The sequence below is a fragment of the Nothobranchius furzeri genome, chromosome 17, assembly GCF_043380555.1.
Source record: "Nothobranchius furzeri strain GRZ-AD chromosome 17, NfurGRZ-RIMD1, whole genome shotgun sequence".
NCBI lineage: Eukaryota > Metazoa > Chordata > Actinopteri > Cyprinodontiformes > Nothobranchiidae > Nothobranchius > Nothobranchius furzeri.
The window spans coordinates 58,267,764-58,292,143 of NC_091757.1; the positions used below are offsets into that span (position 1 = coordinate 58,267,764).

A 24,380-nucleotide genomic window follows, 5' to 3' on the forward strand; every position below is an offset into this window, starting at 1 on the left:
TTACATCATTAGGGAGAGTTGATCATCGTGGGGAAACTAATAATTAGAAGTCATTTACACAAAAGAGGAAAGAGTTGAAAGCAAAGCATAAAAGTTTATAATAACCAAGTATTCCTTCAATGTTTCATGATCCAATTATAGTTTTTTTTACAGATTTTTTTTCCACCTGGGAATTATTACTGTTAAACGACGTTTTCAGAAAAACTCAAACAAGGAGATTAAATGGTGAGAGTCTGATCTAACAGAAAACAGGGAGGTGCGTGCTTTTTTCCAGGTTTACGCTAAAACATCTCTCGCCTCTCGATGAAAGAAAAGAGAAACGACAGGAAAGGAGGCAGAAAGCAGGAGAGCAGAGTGATTGCTTTTGTAGCCTGAATTTGAGGAATTTGTGTGAGCGGCGTCAGATTTGAACAGACAAACAGATCTCCCCCCCCCCCCCCCCCCTTCCAGAGGGGGTCAGACAGGTAAATTACCTTTTGTTGGTGGTGATCGGCACCCTCCAGCCTTTGACCTGGCTCAGATCGGTGTCTGACACATCTATCTGCAGGGGGAGCTTGGGCACCCAGACGGTGAGCAGCAGCTGAGCCGACAGGTGGAGGTAGGTGAAGTTGACTGCCAAGGACTGCCGACCGCGCACTTCCTTTCCATTTACAAAAACGTGGTCACAGTTTGAAGAAACCTAAAAAAACATACAGTCTTTAGTTTGTGTGTGCAGTTTCTGTGTAGCACAGGTGGGGGTCTGCAACCTGTGGCTGGTTGGACCCTCCACGGTGGCCAATAATAATAACTTACAATAATAATAACTTACAATAATAATAACTTACAATAATAATAACTTACAATAATAATAACTTACAGATGATTTTTTTTAAATCAAGTTTTCAACAAAAGAAATAAAACAGCAGGTTTAATCCACGTTTCACTTTGCATTGGATTTTCACAACAGAAAGACAAACAATATGTTCCAATCTATTGTTTCCACAGCCAAATTGTTCACAAACAACATCTTATTGAATAATCACGTTATTTCTACTAAAGCTTTTGTCCCTTCATTTTAAAACTTTCTAATATTGATAACATTTGTTTTCCCAAAAATGACTTTTTTATAGTAGATATTTCCACACGGTGAAAAAGATGTCTGACTTTAATGGCACCAATCATCCTCCATAGACTTCTCAAACTGTCTTTTTTCAAAGGTCCTGGAAGAGCGGTGGCTCTACACAGGTTTTATTAGTGGCCTCGGTGGAAAACGGTTCATTTGCACGTCACTGATCTAGAATCTCACGTTTCCATTCAAACACAAACTAATGTTGCTTCTACGACCAGCTAAACCAGTTCAGTGGTAGAGCATCTGCCCTGGGACCGGTAGATCTGAGTTCATGTCCCGGTTGGGTCGTACCAAAGACTTTATAGAAATGGGACCCAATGCTTCCCCGCTTGATGCTCTAAGGTGTTGGATTTAGGATTAAACCACTAAGTGTCAGCCGTGTCTGCAGCTCACTGCTTCTTAACGGGATGGGTCCAATGCTGAGGACCACTTTCATCACACCCATGTATGTGACGAGTATGGGACTTTAGTCTGATCCACACATCACCATGATGACTATTTTGACCTCTAAAAGTCTGAAATGACACCATAAACGTGCAGCTCTGAGTCTTCATGCTGGGAGTCTCATTAAGCGCTAAAACTGGATCTTGGAGAAACATCTCGTGTTTTTTAAAAAGCTTTCTATAATTTTTTATGCATCTTTAAATGTCTATTTTCAGATATTTCGGTAAAGTTAAACGTACAAAACAGAAAAGCGGGCAGACGTAACAAAAATTCTTGACGGTGCAAATTCGGGAACTAATTTACATTCGACAGTTTTCTTCCTCATAATTCAGAATTCCGTGTATTTATGTGACTTTTCCATAACTATGAATTGTGAGATTAAATACGGTCTTTTATTGTTTTGTTCTGCCTTCCTAACACAACCGTTTGAAACCAAGAGCGGTCAACTTTTACACATCAGCTCTCACTTTTTAATTTCTTTGGCTTTAACAATCCCGTCCACACGCTCCACAAACATCAAAGGAAAAGCCCAACCCACTTTCCATCTGCTTCCTTTTTCCAATTTCTCCTTTTCTTCGTGCATCCTAACTTCCTGTACATCTACCCTCCAACATCCATCAGTTTCCTTTCTTGACCCTCTCTTTTACTTTTGTCTCCCCCTCTTCATCACAGTCTCCCTCTTCATCTTACGTCTGCTCTGAAACGTGATTTAACGCCTGTTAACATCAAAGGGATGTTAGACCGTTGGCGCCTCAAACAATTTCTTCAAATCATTTTTATTTTCCAGGTGTAAATCAGAGTGAGAGCCGCGCTGGCGCTGTGGTGGCGTTTGGTTTGCAGCGTGGACAGCAGACTGAGCAACATTTAAGGAGAAAACAAACAAGTTCTTTCACGTTCTTAAACTTCTTCATGAGAAATAATGGATATAAAAATGATGATTTAAATATCTTCAGGTAGTGCGATGTGCATCCTATTCGGCTTTTATTTTAATAACCTGCAAAACTTTTCTGTGTTTTTTTTACAACTAACTTTGTTCTTTGATTTAAATCCGGGATGTTTGTTTATCAGAAGCACAGCTGGTGAAAGATCCACAGGATTTATTCACTTTTATCCAACTTTTTCAGTGTTTTGGGAAACTAGATGAGAGCTTCACATATTTTTGTTTTATACAAAACAGGAAATCTTTAACAAACAGGCAGAAAAAAGAAAACAACAAGGAAACAATCCCCTCCCAAAACTGACCTCGCATCACACTCACGTCTTCAAATAAGTTATAGGTTTGGATTGTGTGTGTGTGTGTGCGCTCATGCACGTGTGTGTGTGTGTGTGTGTGTGAGTGTCATTTATTTTTTGGCAGGATTCCAGATTTATTTTCTTTCTTTTAGTGTCGCTAAACTTCACTAACAGCTCTTTAGAAATTATTTTGGCCCCTTGCTGAACAACTCTGTTCCATCTTGTGCAAACCACACACACACACACACACGTGCACACACACACACACACACACACACACACACACACACACACGCACACACACACGCGTGCGCACACACACACACGCATGCGCACGCGCACGCACACACACACACACACACACACACACACGCACGCACACACACACACACGCACACACACACACACACACGCATGCGCACGCGCACGCACACACACACACACACACACACACACGTGCACACACACACACACACACACACACGTGCACACACACAGAGTTTTGAAACTAACATATAAAACAACTTTATGGTGTTTTTGCGAGTAAACAGCTGAGTTAGACATTTAAGGACACTGAAGAATGGATTTAATCTCTGTTTTGTTGGGAGAGACTCACAACCAGAGCAGGACTGATAGAGAGGAGGAGCACGGAGGGAGCGGCGAGGGGAGTCCACGGCGCTGAGACAACTGGCAGAGAGAAAGCTGAAGTGTAGATCTCAGCAGTTAGAACGTGTTGAAAGTCTGAAAAACGGTCTTCACCTTCATCAAACCCCACAAACAAGACCAAGTAACAAAGAGAAGAGCTGAAAAACTTCAGCAACATCTCAGCGGTAGTTCACGCACAAGCAGACAAGCTAACTTTTAAATGTATTTCAGAAGAAGTCACTGAGTAACCTTCTTTTTTCTTTGCTTTAATGGCCACGAAACCTGCAGATGCACATTTAACAATACGGTGCACCTGCATAAAAACGGCTTTTTGTGTCTTTGTTTGTTTCACAGAAAACATTTTCCCCTTTTTGTGCATCAGAACTGTGAAGCTGCTTCCAAACGAATGAAAAAAGGAAAAATGAAGCAAGGCAGGTGGTCAGAAACAACAGGAGAAGAAAGTATTTACAGAAATAAAGGAAGGACAGAAATGACCGAGAGTCCTTTGTGAACATCACCGATTTAAACGTTTAAATAGTTGGAACGCTTTGACTTTGAGTGACTTGTCTTCAGTTCAAGCAGGAAATTGTAAAAGAATAAAATGTTGGCTTTTGAGACGAGGCTGATTTATGGTCATGTGACACGTCTCAGTCAGCTGTGCGTGAGCGTGCAGCGTATGCATCTGTTGCTCTTGGGTGCACGTGTGAAAACAGCTGCTGGCGTCTTCGCACGAGCACTCGAAAGAACCAATGTCTGTTCCTCAAATGTCGGAGCGTTGGCATCGGTTGGATGAGGGACACTTAAGAACTACGTTACATGAATTACTATGGATGTTCATGTTTTAAGGCCAGACTCACCTTTTATTAAAGCGTTTAGCCGAATCTTATCTATTGCAGCCTGTTAAACCATCTTTCATATATTTATCAGTATTTTATTACTTACTCTTTTACTCAAATGAAATATATTTTCTCATATATTAATTTTAATGTGTTTTAACTTGAATTAATTAATTGTGTTATGTTATTTTTACATATTTAATTGTATATTTTTACTTGGCTATCTTTTATCAGTGTGTGTTACTTAGACTTTTATTTATCCAGTGTTTACGCTTCATCTGATCTTTAATTTGTTATCTTAATCTTTTAGGTTTTACCCGTGTTTCCTCGGTGGGGCCAGCTGCCCCGAGAGAGGCGGTTGTGCCTGCCTGGGTGCGTCTCGTGCCTTCCCCTGGTGCCATGAGGTGGTGCCCGGAAGGGGCGGCGTTAGGCCCGGCTACTTGGGCTGAAGCCCCGGATCTAAATCGTGGAAGTAACATGCAGTACCAAAGTCCAGCAGAGAGGGGGCAGCTGGCAGTAGTTTGTATCCAGCCTGCCTGAGCCTCCACCACTGAAGAAGAAGCCCTTCAGCAGCCGGCTTCTTCTACACTCTCTGCCTGAAACGCATGAGTGAAGATGGACATAAGGACGTTTTTAGACCAAAAGTACGGCGACAGAACCCCAGCTTTGATGAGACTGGTGCTGACTCAGGTTTGTGAGTCTTATTGGAAAATATTTGTTGTGCTGCTGGTTTGCCTAAAGTTAGCTTATCAGGTTAAGTTGTTGGAGAAAGAAAGGGAATATTTAGTATCATCTCACACTAAACACTAACAGGAACAATACTCTGCCCTGAAAATGCTTCATATGTAGCTTCAGGTTAAAAATTATGTGGTACAAGTCATATATGATGTTGACTAGTGCGTGTCACGTGTGTGTGCGCGCGCACGGGCGTGTGTTAAGCCCCGGATCTTCTTCAGTCCTTAATCCGCCCCTGGTGCCCGGGCTGCTGCAGCTGATCCTGCTGCTCCAGGTGCCGTTGGCTCCTTCTGATGGTGTTTCTGTCTTCTTTGTTATTGCATCCGTGTGTGTGTGTGTGCGTGTGCGTGCGTGTGTGTGTGTGTGTGTGTGTATGTGTGTGTGTGTGTGTGCATTTGACCGGGATGGGATTGAGGGTGGGAAGAGAGAGATATAGAAGGGATCTCGGATGTTGACCTTTGAGGGAAGGGTGGGAAATTGACGCTTTGCATTGCACTCGTATGAAAAGCGCTTCATAAATAAAGTTTGATTGATTGATTGATTGATTGATGACTGCCATTGTGCATTGTCCCTTTTAATGTGCCAGACCTGTTTATGTAACATAGTTATCAAGCTAAAACCTTGCAGCCCCAAAAACAAAGTGGTGCTTCAGGAAATGAAGACATTTATAAAACATGTGTGTGTGTGTGTGTGTGTGTGTGTGTGTGTGTGTGTGTGTGTGTGTGATCGCTGCGTTAACGCTGGATAATCACTGATAACACCACGGACTCGTGAAAGGATGACCAAACAGCTGAAATGAGCAAAAACATAAAAAAGACATCATTTGCTTTTGATTCTGGAACCAGATGGCTTTTCCTGAAGGGCATCTGCAGGATCAGGAGGAGGGCAACAATCGTAAGAATGGATTTTTAAGTTTTGACTTAAAGGTGCATTATGTACAAATGTGGTAAAAAGGACATCCTGTGGTAAAATGTGGTTACTGCAACCACTTTAAACAACTATGGAGCTTTTTGCCGGCCATCGTCAAATTACAACAGTCAGTGCTGCAGCGTTAGCTCACAGGAGACGCGACAACCCCACACTCACTGATGTAAACAGTAGTTACATTCCTCTTTCCTTTGCTTGGAAAGGAGAAAAACGGACAACCCAGCAGCCAGCTGGACAAGAAATATGTTTCAGTATAACCTTCCTTCCAACGTGACTGAAACAATAGTCTTTTGGGATTTCCTCCCTTTATTCTTACATACTGCACCTTTAACTTTGGGGTCTTTTAAGTGTCTAACTAGCCTAAAAAAGTAAGCAGCCTCTAAAAAGTCAGTTCTCATGTGACTGGTAATGAGTCATAGAAAAGCTAACAGTTATATAGAATGAACTCATTATTATCTCCCACCCGACTTCACTTTCCTTCCTCAAAACCCACCCAGAAGTCCCAAATCTCATCCACCCACTCACCCTCATTTGCCAACGATGTCCCTCAGCCAAGTCATTTATTTACATCCATATTCATTTCCCTTCAAGCTCAGTGATCCGTCTGAATTTAAAGTTACTGTTCTCTCTGTCTTCTGCATATCTCTCACTATTATTCTCCCTCAGACTCCCCTTCCTGCCGTTCCCCATCGCTCTCATGTTTCATTTGCTACACTTTCCTCTGCCGCCTCCCCGACCCACCCCTCGCTCTCCCTTTCCTTCTTCAACAGTTCTTCGCCTTAAGCCATCCAATCCATCTAAGTTTGAGAATCATATCGTCCAATCAGAGCCCACACAGTAGATAAAGGCGGGCCCTGAGGGACAGACTAACCAACTGACTCATGGTACTGAATCCCAGCTGTCCATCATTTTAGAAACCCACACAGGCCGGTTGCCTCCCCGCATGGGCTTCATTTTCCTTCTACATGTGAACACACACACACACACACACACGCACACACACACACACACACACACACACACACACACACACACACACACACACACACACACACACACACACACACACACACACACACACACACACACACACACACACACAAGTGGAGCCGTTTGCAGACCGTATCTCGTGTATAACTCTGCAGTGGCGTAGGTAATAGCGAGCCGGTAGAGGACGAGGCCGGCAGGTGCACAAACAGACACATGTTAGCGTCTTATCTCCGGGCCTGTCATTTTGAATTTGTGAAATTGGGGAGTGAAGTGGTCTCTAATGGCCATTTGCACTTCGCTTCTCTTCCCATTCAAAGTGTGTAATTAAGGAATGGAGAGCGACAGCTAGAGAGAGAGAAAGAAAGCCATAAAGGGAAATAACAGGAAAATAAAATACGACATTAAAACTCTATGGTCCGTTATAGGAAACAATACCAAAAATGTAATGGTTACTATTTAAAGCATTCAATTGAAGTTTTAAATCATGTTTATAAAGAAAACAGCAGCAATCTTATGGCTTTAAATTCTGACTAATAAATGTAATTTTCACCTCCCACTGAGCTGATTTATGACCCTTAAACTTCCATATTTCCATTTCATACCGCAGAGCTTTAATCACTTGTTCATGGTGAGTGCCATTTCACCGTAGGTGATACAGATTTAAAGTCCCCACCATTAAAACAAATAAATAAATAAATAAATGAACTTTTAATAGATTGTTATTTTTACTTTGAAAGCATGCTCCCGTTGACTCTCCTCTCTTTAGGAGAAAGGTCTTAAGAGCTTAAAAAAAGAAATGTGCAGTTCTGTACTTGTGCTTGTGTGTGTGTGTGTGTGTGTGTGTGTGTGTGTGTGTGTGTGTGTTTGGGCTTTTTATGTCTTCTTCTATAAAGTTCCCAGACCCTATGCAAATTGGTCTGCTTATTAGCATAGGGATATAAGTCAACACTGTCCCCAATACGTCTGTTTGTAAGGTCGTGTTGTGGCATAGGTGTGTGTGTGTGTGTGTGTGTGTGTGTGTGTGTGTGTAAGGGAAGCTTTTTCAACTGTATCTGAAATAAAAGTTGATCTTTTTTTTCGTCTGCCTTTTCCACAATGAAAGTTTTTACTGCAACCATAAAATTTATGTAAACTTTAAGAACTCTATTCCTAAAATTAGACACTAGAACCAAGAAAAGTATATTTATATATTTTAAATCCTGCCTGAAGTTAAAGGAACTACTCATGTCTTAAATTCAAACTCAGGAAGGTGCAACGCTCCAGCTTGGCTCAACATTCTTATTATGAGACTCTGAGATGAGAAGGTTGTGTTTATAGACTCAGGATGGACACAATGTGGGGATCTCGGTGTCCGTAGGTGTGTGCTGTGCATGGGTAGACTCTCTGGATAGACACCGAGCTGCCTGTGGCTTATGGAGCTGAAGTGTCTTGGGAGGGAGCTCATGATGGAGGTGAAATGAAGCATGAGATTGAGTGTAGTGTCATCAGTATAAAGGTATTGTACCAAAGTCTTGAGGTGACTCATGGAAGCTGAGCTGACATGTGGATGTTGAAGTGGATTTACATTTCAACTCTCACCTAAAACCATCTTCTCTGGCTGCTGACCAACCCTGGATGTGAGCAGAGATGCTGCTTCCTTGTGCCTGGGCTGCCAGCAGAGGCACATCAGATATCTGATTAGGGTGTCTCATGGGCACCTTTGAAGGATTCCTGGCATGGCCAGATGAGAGGATGCCTGAGGGTAGACCCAGATCTCACATGAAGATCTTTATGGGTTTAGCTCTGAAATCGTTCAGGGACACTGGAAGGTGCAGCGTGCGGACAGCAAAGACAGCATTTAGAAAACTGCCACACTGCCTAACCCCAGACTGGTGGAAGAATACGAGAGATGGATTGTCTCCATTTCTTACGACGTACTAAAACCATTCCCTTGTTGGTTCTGACTACTGAGAATCGGGGAAACTCACACAAGGGAACCGTACATTGGACCTCTACAGAAATATTATCTAAATGGAGGTTGTCTCTTTTCCTGTGCAAAATGATCCTTTTGTCTGAAGAGCAAAACAAACTCAAGCCCGGTTCACCAGCAGGATGATCAGGTCGATACTGAACCTGCTCCTCCCCTTCTGACAATCTTATGGATGAAAATGATCACCTTAACAGCTCTAAAGATAATCTCTTCAGATGATCCTACGCTGCATGAGGTCGGGGTCGTGAGGGCTCTGGTACGGAAGGACACCGGGACAGCTCTGCTTATAAACTTGGCCTTTCAAACACGTTGGATTGTCTTGGTCTGATTGTCAAGGTCAAACAAACCTGCTGAATGTGACACGGTTTGAATTATGGGCGAGCTAGAGGGAGCCCGGCTCCCCTGAAATGGTGATTGGCTCCTCCACAGGTCTTCAGCTGACAAACCCAGGAGGAGCCCAAGAAATGATCCATCCTACCCCCCATCTTACTCTGATGGAGTTACAGGGATGGTCATGTGTAAGCCCCACCCACCCACCACCACCTCTAGGACGTCTTCACTGGGCTCCACCAGAAGCCTAACCCTATCCAATCAGAAAGCAAGGTGGCAAACACACACAGCACCTTCCTCCTCCACCATTTTGTTGACTTCAAAGTCACGTTTGATCTCGTGAGATTTCCCTTCAGACCGAGAACATCCATGAGTTCAGTGAGTTCATATGTAGGGTGAAGTATTTGATGTGCCGTCCAACACTTTACACCGCAGGGCCAAACCTCCTGAACATCTGTGTGTTTTATCACCTTGGTGTGGTCTCATGTTTTGGAAATTGACCAACAAACCCACAATCCTGCCGTGTGAATCTAGCTTTAGTGGTTCTAGTTTCTGAAACGATGCAAAAGAAAATACACCACTTTCACAAACAGTATTATCCATTTGTTTGTTATGTTTTTACTTTAGAAATGGTGATCCTTTCGATTGAAAGAAAAATGTGTTGGATAAGACCTCCCTTAAATAATTCCTTCAAAATAATTCCAGTTGTGAGAACGGACAATCGTCTCATTGGTAGATGAAAACAACATGGAAGAGTAATGTTGCCCCCGGGGCTTTTAGTTCATCCAAGGAAAAATTACTCTAAACTTGCAAGTATGCATGTGTCCTGTTTGTTTATCACTACAATAACCAGCCTGCTGTTTACCTGCTTGTAGTCTGTCAGCTGTTGCCCTCTCGATTTTACACGACATGGTTTCATAACATTTACTCAGGAAGCTTAAGTGGATGCAAACATTAGAGGGGTGATCCTGGAAAGAGCAGTTGCTTGACCTCTGTGAAAGCAGTTCCCCGGCCTGGCCTTTCCTGTGGTAACAAGCCTGCAGTGAATGCCAGCCGCTGGCTGCTAACAAGGATAAACTGAAACGGCTGCAACAGTGCAGCTGATTAAGACGATTCCTCTCTACCTCTTTCATACTCTCACTACAGTTTCAGACCAGTTCGGTGCTTTAAAAGTAAAACTTTTTGCACAAAACTAACAAAAGGAAAATATGACAAAAATGACTCTGAAATAAAGGAAATTAGCACCTAAACAGAAAAGTGAAGGATCTGATGAAGACATGTTGTTGGTGCTTCTTTGTGGAGCTATTCAGGTCACATCCATCTGGGAAGAGACCTCGGGGCAGGCCCAAGAGAGATTATACATCCCAATCAGTGAGACGGCCGTAGGCTTCCTGAAGAAGGGCGCTGGAGGACATGGATGGAGGGGAATCTGTTTCCTGTAACCTCAGAACGAACTGAGTACGTGTCAGCTACCGTGTCTTTCACTGCTGTGATCAAACCATTTCTGAACATTTCTTGTGTCTAAACTGAAATATTTGAAAACATTTTTACACATAAAATCATTTTGATGTGGTCAGTTTGAACTACATGAAATATTTGAGTTGAATGTACTAATTAGGGAAGTCCAATATCAGCTTTGTACTGAAATCTTATCTAATACACCGATGTAGTCTAGAGCTAAACCTGAAGTTTCTCCCCCTCTAGAAATCCACATAAAAGATATTCCTACCCGGTACTCTGATACAATGATGGCAATCTGGCTTTTTTCTAAGCCGAACCCACGTCTCGTAGAGCCCCTGGCATGATTTGACCTGACTGCCATTCAGCATTAGTCAGCAGCGTCAGCGGCGCTGAACGGCAGTGGAACGCCGCTGCTTCAGATAGAAACTGTTATCGTCTACGGGTTGATCCAAACCGGCCGCAGCCGGTCCCAGAAGCGGCTCGCTGTGCTGCTAAAGAGAGGATTGGGTTCTGTTTTTGCCTTGAGTGTGAATTTCTGCAGTTAACCGCTAGACAGGAAGTCACACACAGTGTCAGGGTTAAACAGGAAGATGGCCTGGATTTGTATAGCACCTTCTTAGGGTTCTACAACCCCCCAAGGCACTTTACAGCATAAGCAGTAACCCTAACCACACATCCACACGCTGGTGGGGATGAGCTACGATGTAGCCACAGCTGCCCTGGGGTGCACCGACAGAGCCGAGGCCTGCCGAACACAGGCGCCACCGGTCCCCTGACCACTAGCAGCAGGTGAGGTGGGTTGAGTGTCTTGCCCAAGAACACATCAGCAGCATTTTTTGTTTGGAGCCGGGATCGAACCTGCAACCTTCATGGACATCCCGCTCTACCTCCTGAGCTACTGCTGTCCCGATGTGAGCTGTGATTTTTGATCTTAGATTAGGTCGATGACCCAACGGCTCATTTACTCCCAGGAGTGTTTTTATGGCTTTAATCCCAGCAGTGGAGAGGAACGACATTATACACCACACCAAACATCATCTCCACCTTCTTCTTGGTTTAGTTGTTGTAGCGTACCAATGGTCAAATCAAAAATGACCAGAAATGAACTTTTAATTTCCAGACAAAGTGAATCTCACGTCCGGGGACGCATTGCATCTGTCTGGCTTCCAAACAGGAAAAGCAAGGACCCACGACCTCGCAACCAAACGAGTTAGCCATACGTTCTGAAAGACGAGGCCACGCAGAAGACGAGACTTTCTGCAATTTCACTCCGAATGAAGTTCACCTTTCTCAAATCATAAACGACTTTGCAGCTTTATGGGTTGAAACAATCAAATGTTTTGAATGAACAAGATGTTTAAATCCCAAAGTGTTTGAATAATCTGTGCATTTCATCAAGGATGTGTTAAAATCAATACTTTTCCTGCAACCAGATCAGTATTTGTTGATTTAACAAGTTAATCTATCAGTTTACCTAGACATCATAAGATTAATATTAAGGTTTTACATTCACTTCACATACATGTGTGTAAAACATTTCCACTTCACACTGAGAATTAACCTCTGAATATCTGAGGGAAGGCGGGATCTATGAGGTATGTTGTTAACGCCTTTTAAAGGGACATTATTATACACACACACACACACACATATATATATATATATATGTGTGTGTGTGTGTGTGTGTGTGTATAATGTATATATAGGACATGAAACAGCATCAGTCTTCATCACCACGTCTTTCCTTTCCTCATTTTTTTTCTATCCTCAGTAGAAGTTAAATAAATTATTAGAATTATTTTAATAAAATAGAACATATAAATCTGCCATTTCACCGAACACTGAAGTAACTTTTGTGATTTTCACCTCCTGTGAAGCCTCCAGTTAAGCAGTTTTCACTCCCTGGTAGTTTATTTATTTATTTATTATTTGTCGCCAGGCATGTGTTGAACATCTTATGGGGGTGCACTGGGGGACAGTAACAGCTTTGCTGATTTAACAACAAAACCTTTTCCTACATCGTAAGAAGCGAATCGCTGGAGGTTTAGAAAAAATAGCTCGAGACATCGTCAAGGTTGCGGCTCCTGCAGATGTACGTCTCCGGGTGTTTCTACTGGTCTGGCTGGAGGCTTGTGCCTCAAACTGCTGACTATTTCCTAAGCTTGTTACTGCTAAATGGAAAATGTGTGAGTTTAAACGGTACTGTAAATTCAGTGTGTGTGTGTGTGTGTGTGCGTGTGTGTGTGTGTGTGTGTGTGTGTGTGTGTGTGTGTGTGTGACCTTTACTGTTAACCCATTTTACTTTTCATTTCATTTTAAGGCTTTTTAAATTACCCGAGGCACCTGGAATGAATCTGCTCACCTTTGCTTTCCTTTCATGCTTTTTTTTCTGGGACTTTTCTTTTAAACTATGTTTTTTATGTCTCAATAATTATTACATTTATTCTAATGGACCTAATTTTTGACTTTGATTTGATAAAGTTGGAAGGTGTGAAGCTCGAACCCAACAGCAGCTGAGGCCCTTTACCAGGTTCTAGTGATTCGATTAAAAAAGAACGTTTTCACTCACAAACAAATCTGACACGACGAATATTAAATCTGAATAAAAAACATTTCTGCTTTGCAGAAAGATCCGAGTTAAAGCTTTGCTCAGGTCTGTGTTAGGATCTATGAATAAGTAACATTTTACTTTTATTTCAAATCAACAATATAATAAACTCAGTAAACAAATTAAAATGTAAAAGTAAATAGGGTTAGGGTTAGAACCAAATAAAGGACATTGATAAGACTTCTGTTTAGTTTTCTGTGCATTTCCATATGATCACAAAACATGTTTAAGCACTAATAATGTATTTTTAAATCTTTTTTTATCATAACAAATTAGCAGCAACTCTAAAGCTGGGAGACGAAACACTTCATTTATTTGCCAGGAGCGACGTGCTCACAGGAAATTGTTCTTGTGACTTTGATGCATGAATGCAGGAATCTACAGGAAAGTGCTTCAGATTTATTACTAGGGTTATAATAGACTGTAGGTTCATCGCACGGTGACACGTTATAACAAATGTAAATAGTATGTATTATAATATGTTAACATGTATAATTTCACTGTGTTTTCTAACCTTAAAGAGTTACAGCAATATTAAAAAGGATGAAATACACGTGTGAAATGTTGCAAACATTGTTTGCAAAGATGCATTTCCTGGAAGTAAATTGAAGTGAATTTTGATGAGGTGCAGTTAACTCCAGGAGGACTTGTGGTGCCTCTGGTGTCCTAACATAATATATTCTGCCTCATGGTCAATGCAATGTCAGGAACAAGAAATGCATTCAAAAGAAATCATCGATGGCCCCCATGGAGAGCGGGGATTCGGTGTCACAGAAGTCTACTTAACATTTTCTTCTTCTTCTTCAGCAAAACCTGATACGCCACCTGTGCTGACTAAGACACCACTGATTACTGTAAATGCACATACATTAGCTCAAAAAGGGGGAATCGCTTCATCAGCACAGATGAAAATCTCCTGGTTGTGCTTAACACCGTTTTCTATACAGCTTGTCAAATTAAAAGGATGTGTGCTTGCAACCTCAGCTGTCATTCTGCTAGCTTAATGCCACCGGACACCTAATATAAACATTGGCACCAACACCAAAGTTCATTTGTGTCACTTGTGCGGACTTCCTGTTCACTTTAAGTCAACCGTGTGTGTGGATAGAAATGCCATTTTTATCACTGAAATAAACGTTTTGTGCCTCATTCACACTGATACCCAAACAGATGCAGTTTGGTTCTGGTGTGGCGTCACATGGACCATCATACTCAAACATACTAACCCAAACCCAAACCCAAACCCACCCTAACCCTAACTGAAATCCAACGGGGCAACTCCGGCTACCAAAAGGGAAAGGGGAACTAGGCCAGTTTGGCTTGCTTTTAGCACCCCCTAGTGTCCTCGCTGTGCGTTCGTCTTTTTAACACCTTTAACAGTTTAAACGTCTCACTATAGCCTTCATTAGTGTCTCCAGGAGTGATTCACCACTAAACTAAACAAATCAGCGGTGTTCAAGGTCTAAAACACGCTGGAACCAGACTGCAGCACCACGTATATCAGCTCATGTTTTTCTAGCAGAGTTGCAAAGTTGCTCAACCACAGCTTTCTGGCAACAAGCGCCTGCCGTCCTCCATTAGCTTCAGTTAGCTCATAGCTACATTGACTCAGAGTTTGATTGGTGTCGATCATCTGCCACCATCCTCACAGCTCCACACGAAACAGCGGTGGTGGGAAACGCCCATCGGGCTTCACGAGTGATGACACGGAGGGTCCAGCCATTACATACAGTACATGTTGTCATTAATAATATAAGAAAGCCCTCCAAAAATGCAACATTCAGAAATTTCCGGGCTTCACTTTTCTGAACCACATCCCACTTCCTGTCTGGCTCCAGTCATTTCTTTAACTCTATGAAAACGTGTTCAAAACTTATGACTTTAATTATAATTTAAATAGTTGTGATAATATTGAATCATTCAAAATATTATTGAAATTAAATGGTAAGAAAGCCATAGAAAGATTGCACACACACACACACACACACACACACACACACACACACACACACACACACACACAAACACACACACACACACACACACACACTTACTTGGGGGTTGAACTGTAACTAGATAGTGTGAAAACTCCTTTAATTGTGTCTCCAGTAATTGAATCTGATGCACAGGAAGGCTGCAAAACTCCCCTTGCAGGTGTGTGCACGCATGTACAGTGTGTTTGAGAGGATTGTCTGCTGCAGTGGTGTGTTCTGGGTGCATGTGTGAAATCAAACAGAACGCAGGTTAGGGACTGATCCGTGTGGGATTTAATGAACCAGCCACAGAGTTCGGCACGAGTGTACGTGACCTCGTGAGACACTCACACACAGATTCACCACATGCTCCTTACAAGTTGTGCTGAATTTGTTGTTAAATTACATTTTTTGTCTGAACACCACAGAATATTTATTCAATCACTTTAAATGCATACTTTTATGGTACAGAATAAACTGATGTATTCAGCTGGTAAACCTTTCCTGTTGCAGTTCTGAGAATAAACCGAACATTTAGCGTCTCTGTTGTTGTCTCGAGTCTTTGAACACTTGTAGTTTGTTTTGGGTAAAGTCTGAGAATGATTAAAGCGTTTATAAGTAGTGACATCTGCCTTTAAAGGCTGCACTCCATCATAGTTTGATGAGGCAGACATCAGTCAATTTGATGCTGCTTCCTGAAGGTTGAACAGCTATTCTCGTCAACAGAGGTGGTGGATTACATCAGAGCTAAAACACGGGGAAGGACACTTTGTAAGGGGGTGACTCACTGCAGCTGAATGTAAAACACAACAGAGACAGGTGTTTTGAGTGAGGTAAAGATGTCTAATCTACCTTTTTCAAAAGTGTGTAAACAGAGTCCACGATGCAACCGTGTTTACAGTTAAACAGAATTATTACACATCACGTTAAGCTTTCTTTTTGACGTGAGCAGGGAAACAAGGAGAGCCATTAGAGATCCTAAATGTTCACAATAAACATTTATTATTTATATTTGCGTCTCCTGTTAATGGCATCCCAACAGTGTCAATTTAAATATAGCTATTAGCATTATTTTGGGATATTTGTTATTCTTATACACACACACACACACACACACACACACACATATATATATATATGTATATATATATATATATATATATATGTATATATATATATATATATATATATATGTATATATATATATATATATATATATATATATATATATATATATATATATATATATATATATATATGCGATGAAAACAGGTATCTAGAATATTGTAGAACCACATTTCCTCCCCGATCATCTAAGAGAAAACTTTGGTCCACCCCACCTTGTTTTCAGCTAAAACATCCAGTGCATTATGAAGCACATTCATAGGCATGCCAAGCCTGTAGGTGGCAGTTGCCCCCCCCCCCCCCCCCCCCCCCCACAGTATTTGGTATCTTTGCCAAAATACATTCCTTAGATGTGGAAGAACAAGGAGGTGATCAGTAACCGTCATTAACGTGGTGCGTCGCCTGTGGTCGTCTACACACAGCAGCAATGGCGCTGGTAAGCACAGGTCATATATGTGATGTCACAGCATCTCTGTTGTGGGCAGTGATGCAGCCCACGTCCATCCCTGGTGATTTAAGTCCATAAAGAAATGGTAACAGAGGCAAACTTGAAAATCTTTACTTTGGTCGGAGGTTTATGAAAGAATTGCTTTTGTTGCTGTTTATCTTTTGTACTGATGGCAGGCCAAACCGTAGAAAGTATCTTGGTCCAGTGGAACACCCGGCTTCGTGTGGACAGGGTCTTATTCATGGTCCCATGGATTATGATTCCTCTGTGAGAGTTAGACTGTATTATCTCTATGAGTGAGGTAATATTTGTGGTTGGATGGTGGTATGATTAGACATCAATAACCCTTTTCCTTCCAATGTTATTGAGCCCAAATATGTATCACTGACTCAAACAATGGGAACATACTCTTAGACTTCATCTTCTACCGCGGCACCAGCACGGTGGTCTTTTGTGCGGACGGATGCGTGTTTGATGGTAGCTGGTTAGGGTTAGGTGCCCAAAAGTCAGCCCTGCCATTTATTAAAGCTGCTAGAGATGAAGATTATTCAGCAATAAATCAGCGGTCATATTTTTACACAATACTTCTTCCCGTACAATGACAATGATTTATAGAGCGCCTCCTTCAAAAACAATAAAAGACATAAAATCATAGACATGCATGCATAATGCAGGCATCACACATGAGGCACGTGCTTTCTTCATAGCCGCGTCTTTTTTAACTGCTTTGTTTCAAATGCAGGTTGTGAACAGTTTGTTTTGACTTTATTACCAGAGAGGAAAGGCTGCTTGAATCAGGACTGAGGAATCTTCTTGGCAGACGCGGCTGTTTTAGGTTCTGCTGGAGTGTAAACTTACAAAGAAAAGGAAGGTTTTATTTCTTCTAAAGCACCTGGAGGTGTTCAGCTTTAAAATGCTCAGCAGCCATCTTGCTTGCCTCTACTTATCCCCATCTTTGTTCCTTGCTAAGTATTAAATCATAAACTTGTGTGCACACAGACATGATGCATACCATATTTTTTTTGCCCTTTTCATGTCTTTTCATGCTATAAAGTCTGTAAATCACTCTTCCTTTGACTGTTAGCTCAATAGTTTCAGGTGCTACAGAATGAGGAAACAATGCTTCGTAGGCATAAACACAACAAGTAGAATGAGCCACAAGTTGATCGCTAAGTTGTGCAATGGTATCCATCAAAAATCTTATGTCCTCACTAGTTTCTATTTCCCCGTCCATCCTATGATCCCTTTTTCCTTCTTTCATTGATCCATTTTTCTCATCAACTCATCCCATATTTTCTCCTTTCACCTTCCCACTTCTCATGAGGTCGGGATATTGGCACTAATATGTGAGTACGTGTGCGCTCGTCCGCTGTCCGTCCCCTACCGGCTGGGACACCACCGACCCACGCATACTGCTGTGTCAACAACGGCCGCTCACATACACATCACAGATGACAAAATCTCCGGGGACCTTAACAAGATAGTTTACACTCATGGAGGATGTGACACGAGGGAAGGAAAGCGGAGGAAGGGGGGGGTGGCTTTTATCCGTGTAGCACTTTGCCGTAGCTCACGCTGCTGTCGAGGATAAACGGGCTAAACTGGGCAACAAGAGCTGCATCAGTGAAAATCAACTGCAACATGCCGGAGTGGTGACAGGGTCAGACACTCATTTTCATTCATTCATTAGCCAGGCCGGAAAGCCCTAACCCTAACCCTGTTCCTACTTTGAGTGACTAAACACTGAGTTTGTTGATGTGATGTCATATTAAACCAAATATAAAAACTCATCTTCTCCTGATTACTCCCAAAACTCATAAAACCGAATGCAAACATTTTCTTTAAAGAGCAAGTCACCCCCAGATCAAATATTTTTTGCTGATAAACTATATAAACGCGTGTCTAATCGTGCTGCAGACACGTGTCGTCAATAGTTTTGCACTTTAGTGCATTTTACTTAAAATTTTAATTTTCTGCCTAAAACTGTCAGCGTTGTGCCGTCGTCAGGTAAACACTCTGCACTGCATTTGAACTTAAATCTGCCATCGCTATTGGCTAAGAAGTACACAATGACGTTAGATGGTACATTATGATGTCACAATGTCATTGTGAGCCTGTGTGTGTGTATTTGTTAGCGGCTCCGCCCTCTTGGTGTTCTAGGCAACAGCATTTATTGCATTCTTCAAACAGGAAGTGGGAGTGGAGTAATACTCTGGTAGGGGGTAACTTGCTCTTTAAACAAGCTAAAAAACAAACTATTTGCAACAAACTCTCAGAAAATGTCTCTAGCGTTGTGCAGTGCAAGTTTAACTAGAGATCTTCTGTTGGGTGTGCATTTGTGCCCACAGTGACGGATACAGGTATTGTTGTTCCAGTGCAGTGCTGCTGTGTGTTTCTGATTTAGCACGATGAACGTTGTCATTAACAGATATCTCGTTTCCATTAGCTTGGTGAGAAGAAGCCAGTGGTGACCCAGATGCGACTAATAACTAAGGATGCGACTTGTTTTAGACTTCTAAATCGGCTCCAGTGTAAAGTTAAATGCTGTTTACTACATGTTGGTGTCAGTTTCTGAGCTAACTCACGTTTAGAGGTACCGCTCTCTATGAGCCCCACACTGAGTGAGCTACATCTTTGGACAAGTAAACTGGGCTACAGTCCCATGAGCAGCTGGAACTGGTTTGTGTAGTCTGTTTTTGGGAGAAGTGAAAGTTAGAGAGAGAGAAAGACTAAATGTTTCCTTGAGGTGAGCTGCATGTCCTAAAGGATGAAGAGCAAGGTCACCTTGAAAAACAAACAGAGTGGAGTTTGCTGATTAAGTCATTACTTCGATATGCGAACAAGGACTAACATTTTGGTATTGGTAGTTTCTTCTTCAGTCAATTCTTCTCCAGATAGTTATGAATGGTTGCTAGGGTTCTGTGAATTAGGCAGACTTGATAAACTCAACTTTTACTCTACCAACAGACACAAAGTCTTTTGGTGAATACGGGCCTGTGAGTCCAGTCAGTTACTATTCCATCAAACGTTTTAATCATTTAATAATAAAGTGGTCTGAATCATTTAAAATAGTTCTCCAGTTCACACAGATCTATCTGTTTCTCTCGTTTACGGTTCAGTTTAAATTCAAGCAAAAGTTCTACATTTCTCTCACTATAACTTTAAACAGTGGCGTGATGCCTTCTCATTTCCGTTGCTACAAGGAGGTTCAGTATTTCAGACGCGTTTCGTCCACAGATGCTGCTGGAAAAGTCTGCTCACATGGACAGACGGGCTTTTACAGCACAGCATCAAACATAACGAGCACAATCTGAGTTCTCATTCAACTTTGTCATGCTTCGTATTTTCATTAGCAGGAATGAAACATTAACATAAAATAAGAGCCTCCAGACGGATGAGTCGTATCCCAACTTCTGTTAAACATGCGACAGAGGATTCAGGCCTCACACCGAAGGTATATGATGTCAGTTTGGATTTTAAAAGTACCGCTGTTGGTTACAATCTGGTCCTGGTCATGAGTTCACATCGTCTAAACGCAGCTTCAGGCTGATCTTTATTTCAGTACGCAGTCTTTAGGACGATAATGTGAATGCTTGTGCTGCGTTGGCGAGTGGGGCTTTACTCCCTGTCTGCTTCTGTACTTCCACTGAGTGCGCTCAACTTTTCTAATCCCTTGTTCCACTTACATTTGAGCTCTTGAAAAGAAAAACAACCACTTAGCTTTAAACTCATAAAGAGCAAGTATTACGTTTATAGAATGAGTTCCTCCCGTTTTCCACTCTGTTGTTATTGATTGTTCTTAAATGCTACGACTCCTGTTGGCGTGTATCTGGAGCTGTCACAGCAAGGGTGGGTTTAATTTTGAGTCTCGAGGGCGAACAGAGTGATGTGCACAGGGAATCAATGTTTAGTTGCTTTTACGTCCTTGTTCCTGTTAAGGTGGTCCAGGTATTCTAGCTTCATTAGCAGCTGTGCAGTTAGTTTGTTAGGCGTGTTGGAAGAGAACTGAAATGAAAGGCTCCATCAGGGTTTACCTCAGGAGTCACAACCATTTGGTTAAAAACCAAGCATGAGAACTTTTCCAAGACAATAAAAAAGGGATGTCTGACTCAGGGAAACAGCAGGAATCCTTACATGTATGACAGTCCTTCTTTTGGGAAAATGCACCTAGAAAAACGTATTGTTAGGATCTACATGAAATATTTCTATATTCTTCTGTTTTTACTTCAACATGGTATCTAAGGACAAATACCTTGACCACATCCACGTCTGTCGAGGTGCAGGTAACAGAGTCATCGACCTCCCTCACCTGCCCGTCCGTTTCCACAGTAACCAGTTTGACGGGCACTGCTACACGACGACCAGTAAGGATGGCAGTATTCACCACCTCGGACTCCTACAAGAACCAAAAACAGAAAACAGAGATACAAACGTTTGTAATATTAAACTTAAGGCAGCTTTATTTGTATAAAACCTCCTTTCAGCAGCATAAAACCGACCAAAGTGCTTCACAGAGTTTAAAATCATTAAAAACAAAACACAGAAGAAAAAGCATGAAAACTAAAGTTTAAGTCTAACACTGAAAAACTCAAGATTTCAATCATTTGCCTTTAAAGGGGTATTCCACCCAAATTTCAAATTGTGCTTGTTGACGTATATCCCAGAGTTAGATAAGTAGGAAAACAGGTTTTAACCAGCCCCGGCGTTCTCCTGACCCGGCTGGACTCCTTCTGCTTTAGCTTATACTCACAATGCTAGCTGGATATAGTCACGTACTGTGTTTAATGCTAAGCTAAAGCTAAAGGAGTACAGCTGGGTCAGGGGAGTGACTGGACTGGTGAAAGGGTTCAAGGTTTTTTCCACCTAACTCTAAAATGTCTATGCGGGAGGGGGGGGGGGATTCCTTTAACACCTCTAATTGGAAAATAACAATTTACAGATAAAGGGATAAAGGTGCAGTCAGGAATCTTCATAGAAGGGTTTTATTTTTTTAACTAATCAGTGTCTCACCTAGTGGGTGACTGAAGTTATTTTAGTTGAGAGACAAAAGAAGAAGTTGTATTTGGGCCAGTATTCACTACTCAACACAACTCAACACTTAAATACTTTCTTTGTCTTTTGCATCGGTTTTACATTTCATTTATTTACACGAAACCTTTTAACAAACCCTTTCCAGCAGGCTCTGGGATCCTTTTCCGGCCTCAGAGTGACGTAAGTATAAGGAGCGAGGCGGTGTGGAGGGTTGAAGTTAACTCAGTGCTGCTACATCTGAGCCACTAAGAGAGGTAGTCACAGGTCTGAGCTGGTGAGTAGGTGTGAATGGAGCTCAGGTCTCATATATCCAATCTGAACGAATCAGGTTGTTGTCCATCAGTGACTCGATGCAATCTGTTGGACCGGAACGCTATGGGAATGTTTTACATTGGGAAGTACCTCAAGATGGCATTTCGCGATTTGGCGCTATATAAAAAACTGAATTGAACTGAACTGAATTGTGTGGGTGGCTATACAATACTTCATGTTTGAGTAGCTTTAAATAAGCCCCTTTTTTAAAATCAATGATTGAAACAATTTTAATAATAATAATAATAATAACAACAATAATAATAATAAATAATAATAGTAATAACAATAAATAATAATAATAATAATAATATTAATAACAACAATAATAAATAATAAAAATATTATTAATAACAATGATAATAAATAAATAATAATAATATTAATAACAATAATAATAAATAAATAATAATATTAATAATATTAATAACAACAATAAATAATAATAATGACAATAGTAATAATAATAACAATAATAATAAATAAATAATAATAATATTAATAACAATAATAATAATGCATAGGTTTTACATAGCGCTTTTAGCCACTACTCAAAGATGCTTCACAATCAGAGAGAAGACGACAGTAAAATAAATTAACAGGCTTTAAATGCTCGATTTAACAGGCAAGTTTTCAGTTTTTTGAATTTATGAAGTGAGTCAGCAGCACGACTACGTTGGGGGAGAGCATCCCATACGGTGGGAGCAGCCACAGAGACGGCTCTGTCCCCAATGGTGCGATGTTTTGAAGTTATTGTGTGAGAGAGGAGATTCGAAGCAGAAGATCTACGACAACGAGAACGGCGGTGGAGATTTTCAGGTAGCTTTCAACATTTGTGTCCACTGAGGCACAATTACGCCATTTTATGTCATTTTTATGTCAAAAGTAAATAAAAAGAATAAACGGATGAAAATATTTCAATCAGCTAATAATAATAAAATTGTGTTGTGTTCCAAAACCAACAACCGCTTCTGAAATGTAACTTTAATAGGTGAGAGAGAGAGGGGGGGGGGGGGGAGAGAGAGAGAGAGAGAGAGAGAGAGGGGGGGGGGGGGAGAAAGAGAGAGAGAGACTTAAAGGTAGAGAAAAGGGAGGGGGGTGATTATAAACCTCACGATTATTGTAATCAGCATGATTACATTTGATTAGATCCTTCCAGTAAAAATAGCACAAACAAACCGCCACAGGCACACACCTCAGGACTCGGTGTGCTCGTGTCAATCTTGATTATTTGGCATTGAGCTTCCAAGGGGGCATTTATCACCGCCAACATGAAAGCAAGCCTGATTACAGGGTACTCTGCTTGCTCTCATTTCCCCAAATGGTAAACATTCATTTATGTTTGTATGCCATTTGACCTTATAGAATAATTCAACGTTCATAAAAGCAAAGGCCAGAAAAATGTGAAGAAAAGTAAATATATTTTAACTGGATGGTACAGAAATAATGAGCTCAGTCACCTGACAGGAGAGGTCAAGCCAAAGTCAGTACCACTCATGACCACTAGGTGGGGGCTCTAAGAACGTCCCACATTATTATTATTAAAAGCTCACTCACAATTTGCATTCCACAACTGAGCAGAAACTAACAAAAAACTTAAGATACCGCTCTCCATGATCCCCACGCTCAGTGAGCTACATCTGTGGACAAGTGAACTGGGCTATGAGGTGCAGCAGGTTGCAGCAGTTAGCACTGTTTTGTGCTGTCTGATTTGGGAAAAATGAAAATCACAGAGAGAGAAAGACAAAATGTTTCCTCGAGGAGAGCCGCAGGTCTTAAAGGAAAAAGAGCAAGGTCACATTCAATAACAGTCATGGTGAGTTATTGACAATATTTAAAACAATAAAAACTTTATACTCAACTCTGAGCAGTTAGATGAACACTTATACTTTTCATAAATAGTCACAATGTCAACACTGAGTCTCGGATACATCAGCAGGTGGACAAAAGAGCCTAAAACCTGCTCAGACGGTTCTAGCTACATCTTTAGAAATGAGTCTGGGACGTGAGTGTTTGCTTTAACCAGAGCATCTGTTTCCACGTTCCCTTAAGCCCCGTGAGAGTAGGACTCCTAAACTAGAGAAACGATGTAAACATCAAAGTAAACGATGCACATGAAGGAGCCGAGGCCCTGCGTAGATGTCATCAGCAAAAGCGGCGGTTAGCTGTGGCTTCAGATTGTGTAAAGTTAGTTTTCTGTAGAAA

The 24,380-nt window shown here is 41.5% G+C and overlaps 1 protein-coding gene across 1 annotated transcript in view; it reads right to left on the reverse strand.

Annotated features, from left to right (window-relative positions):
• si:dkey-215k6.1 (transmembrane protein 132D) overlaps positions 1-24,380 on the reverse strand; it is a 285,229-nt gene that overhangs the window by 23,945 nt on the left and 236,904 nt on the right. Inside the window, exons 6-7 of the mRNA XM_070546396.1 lie at positions 21,085-21,228; positions 474-679 (exon numbers count right to left, since the gene is read on the reverse strand). Of these exons, the coding sequence (XP_070402497.1) occupies positions 474-679; positions 21,085-21,228 (350 nt within the window). The remainder of the gene's footprint in view (positions 1-473; positions 680-21,084; positions 21,229-24,380) is intronic.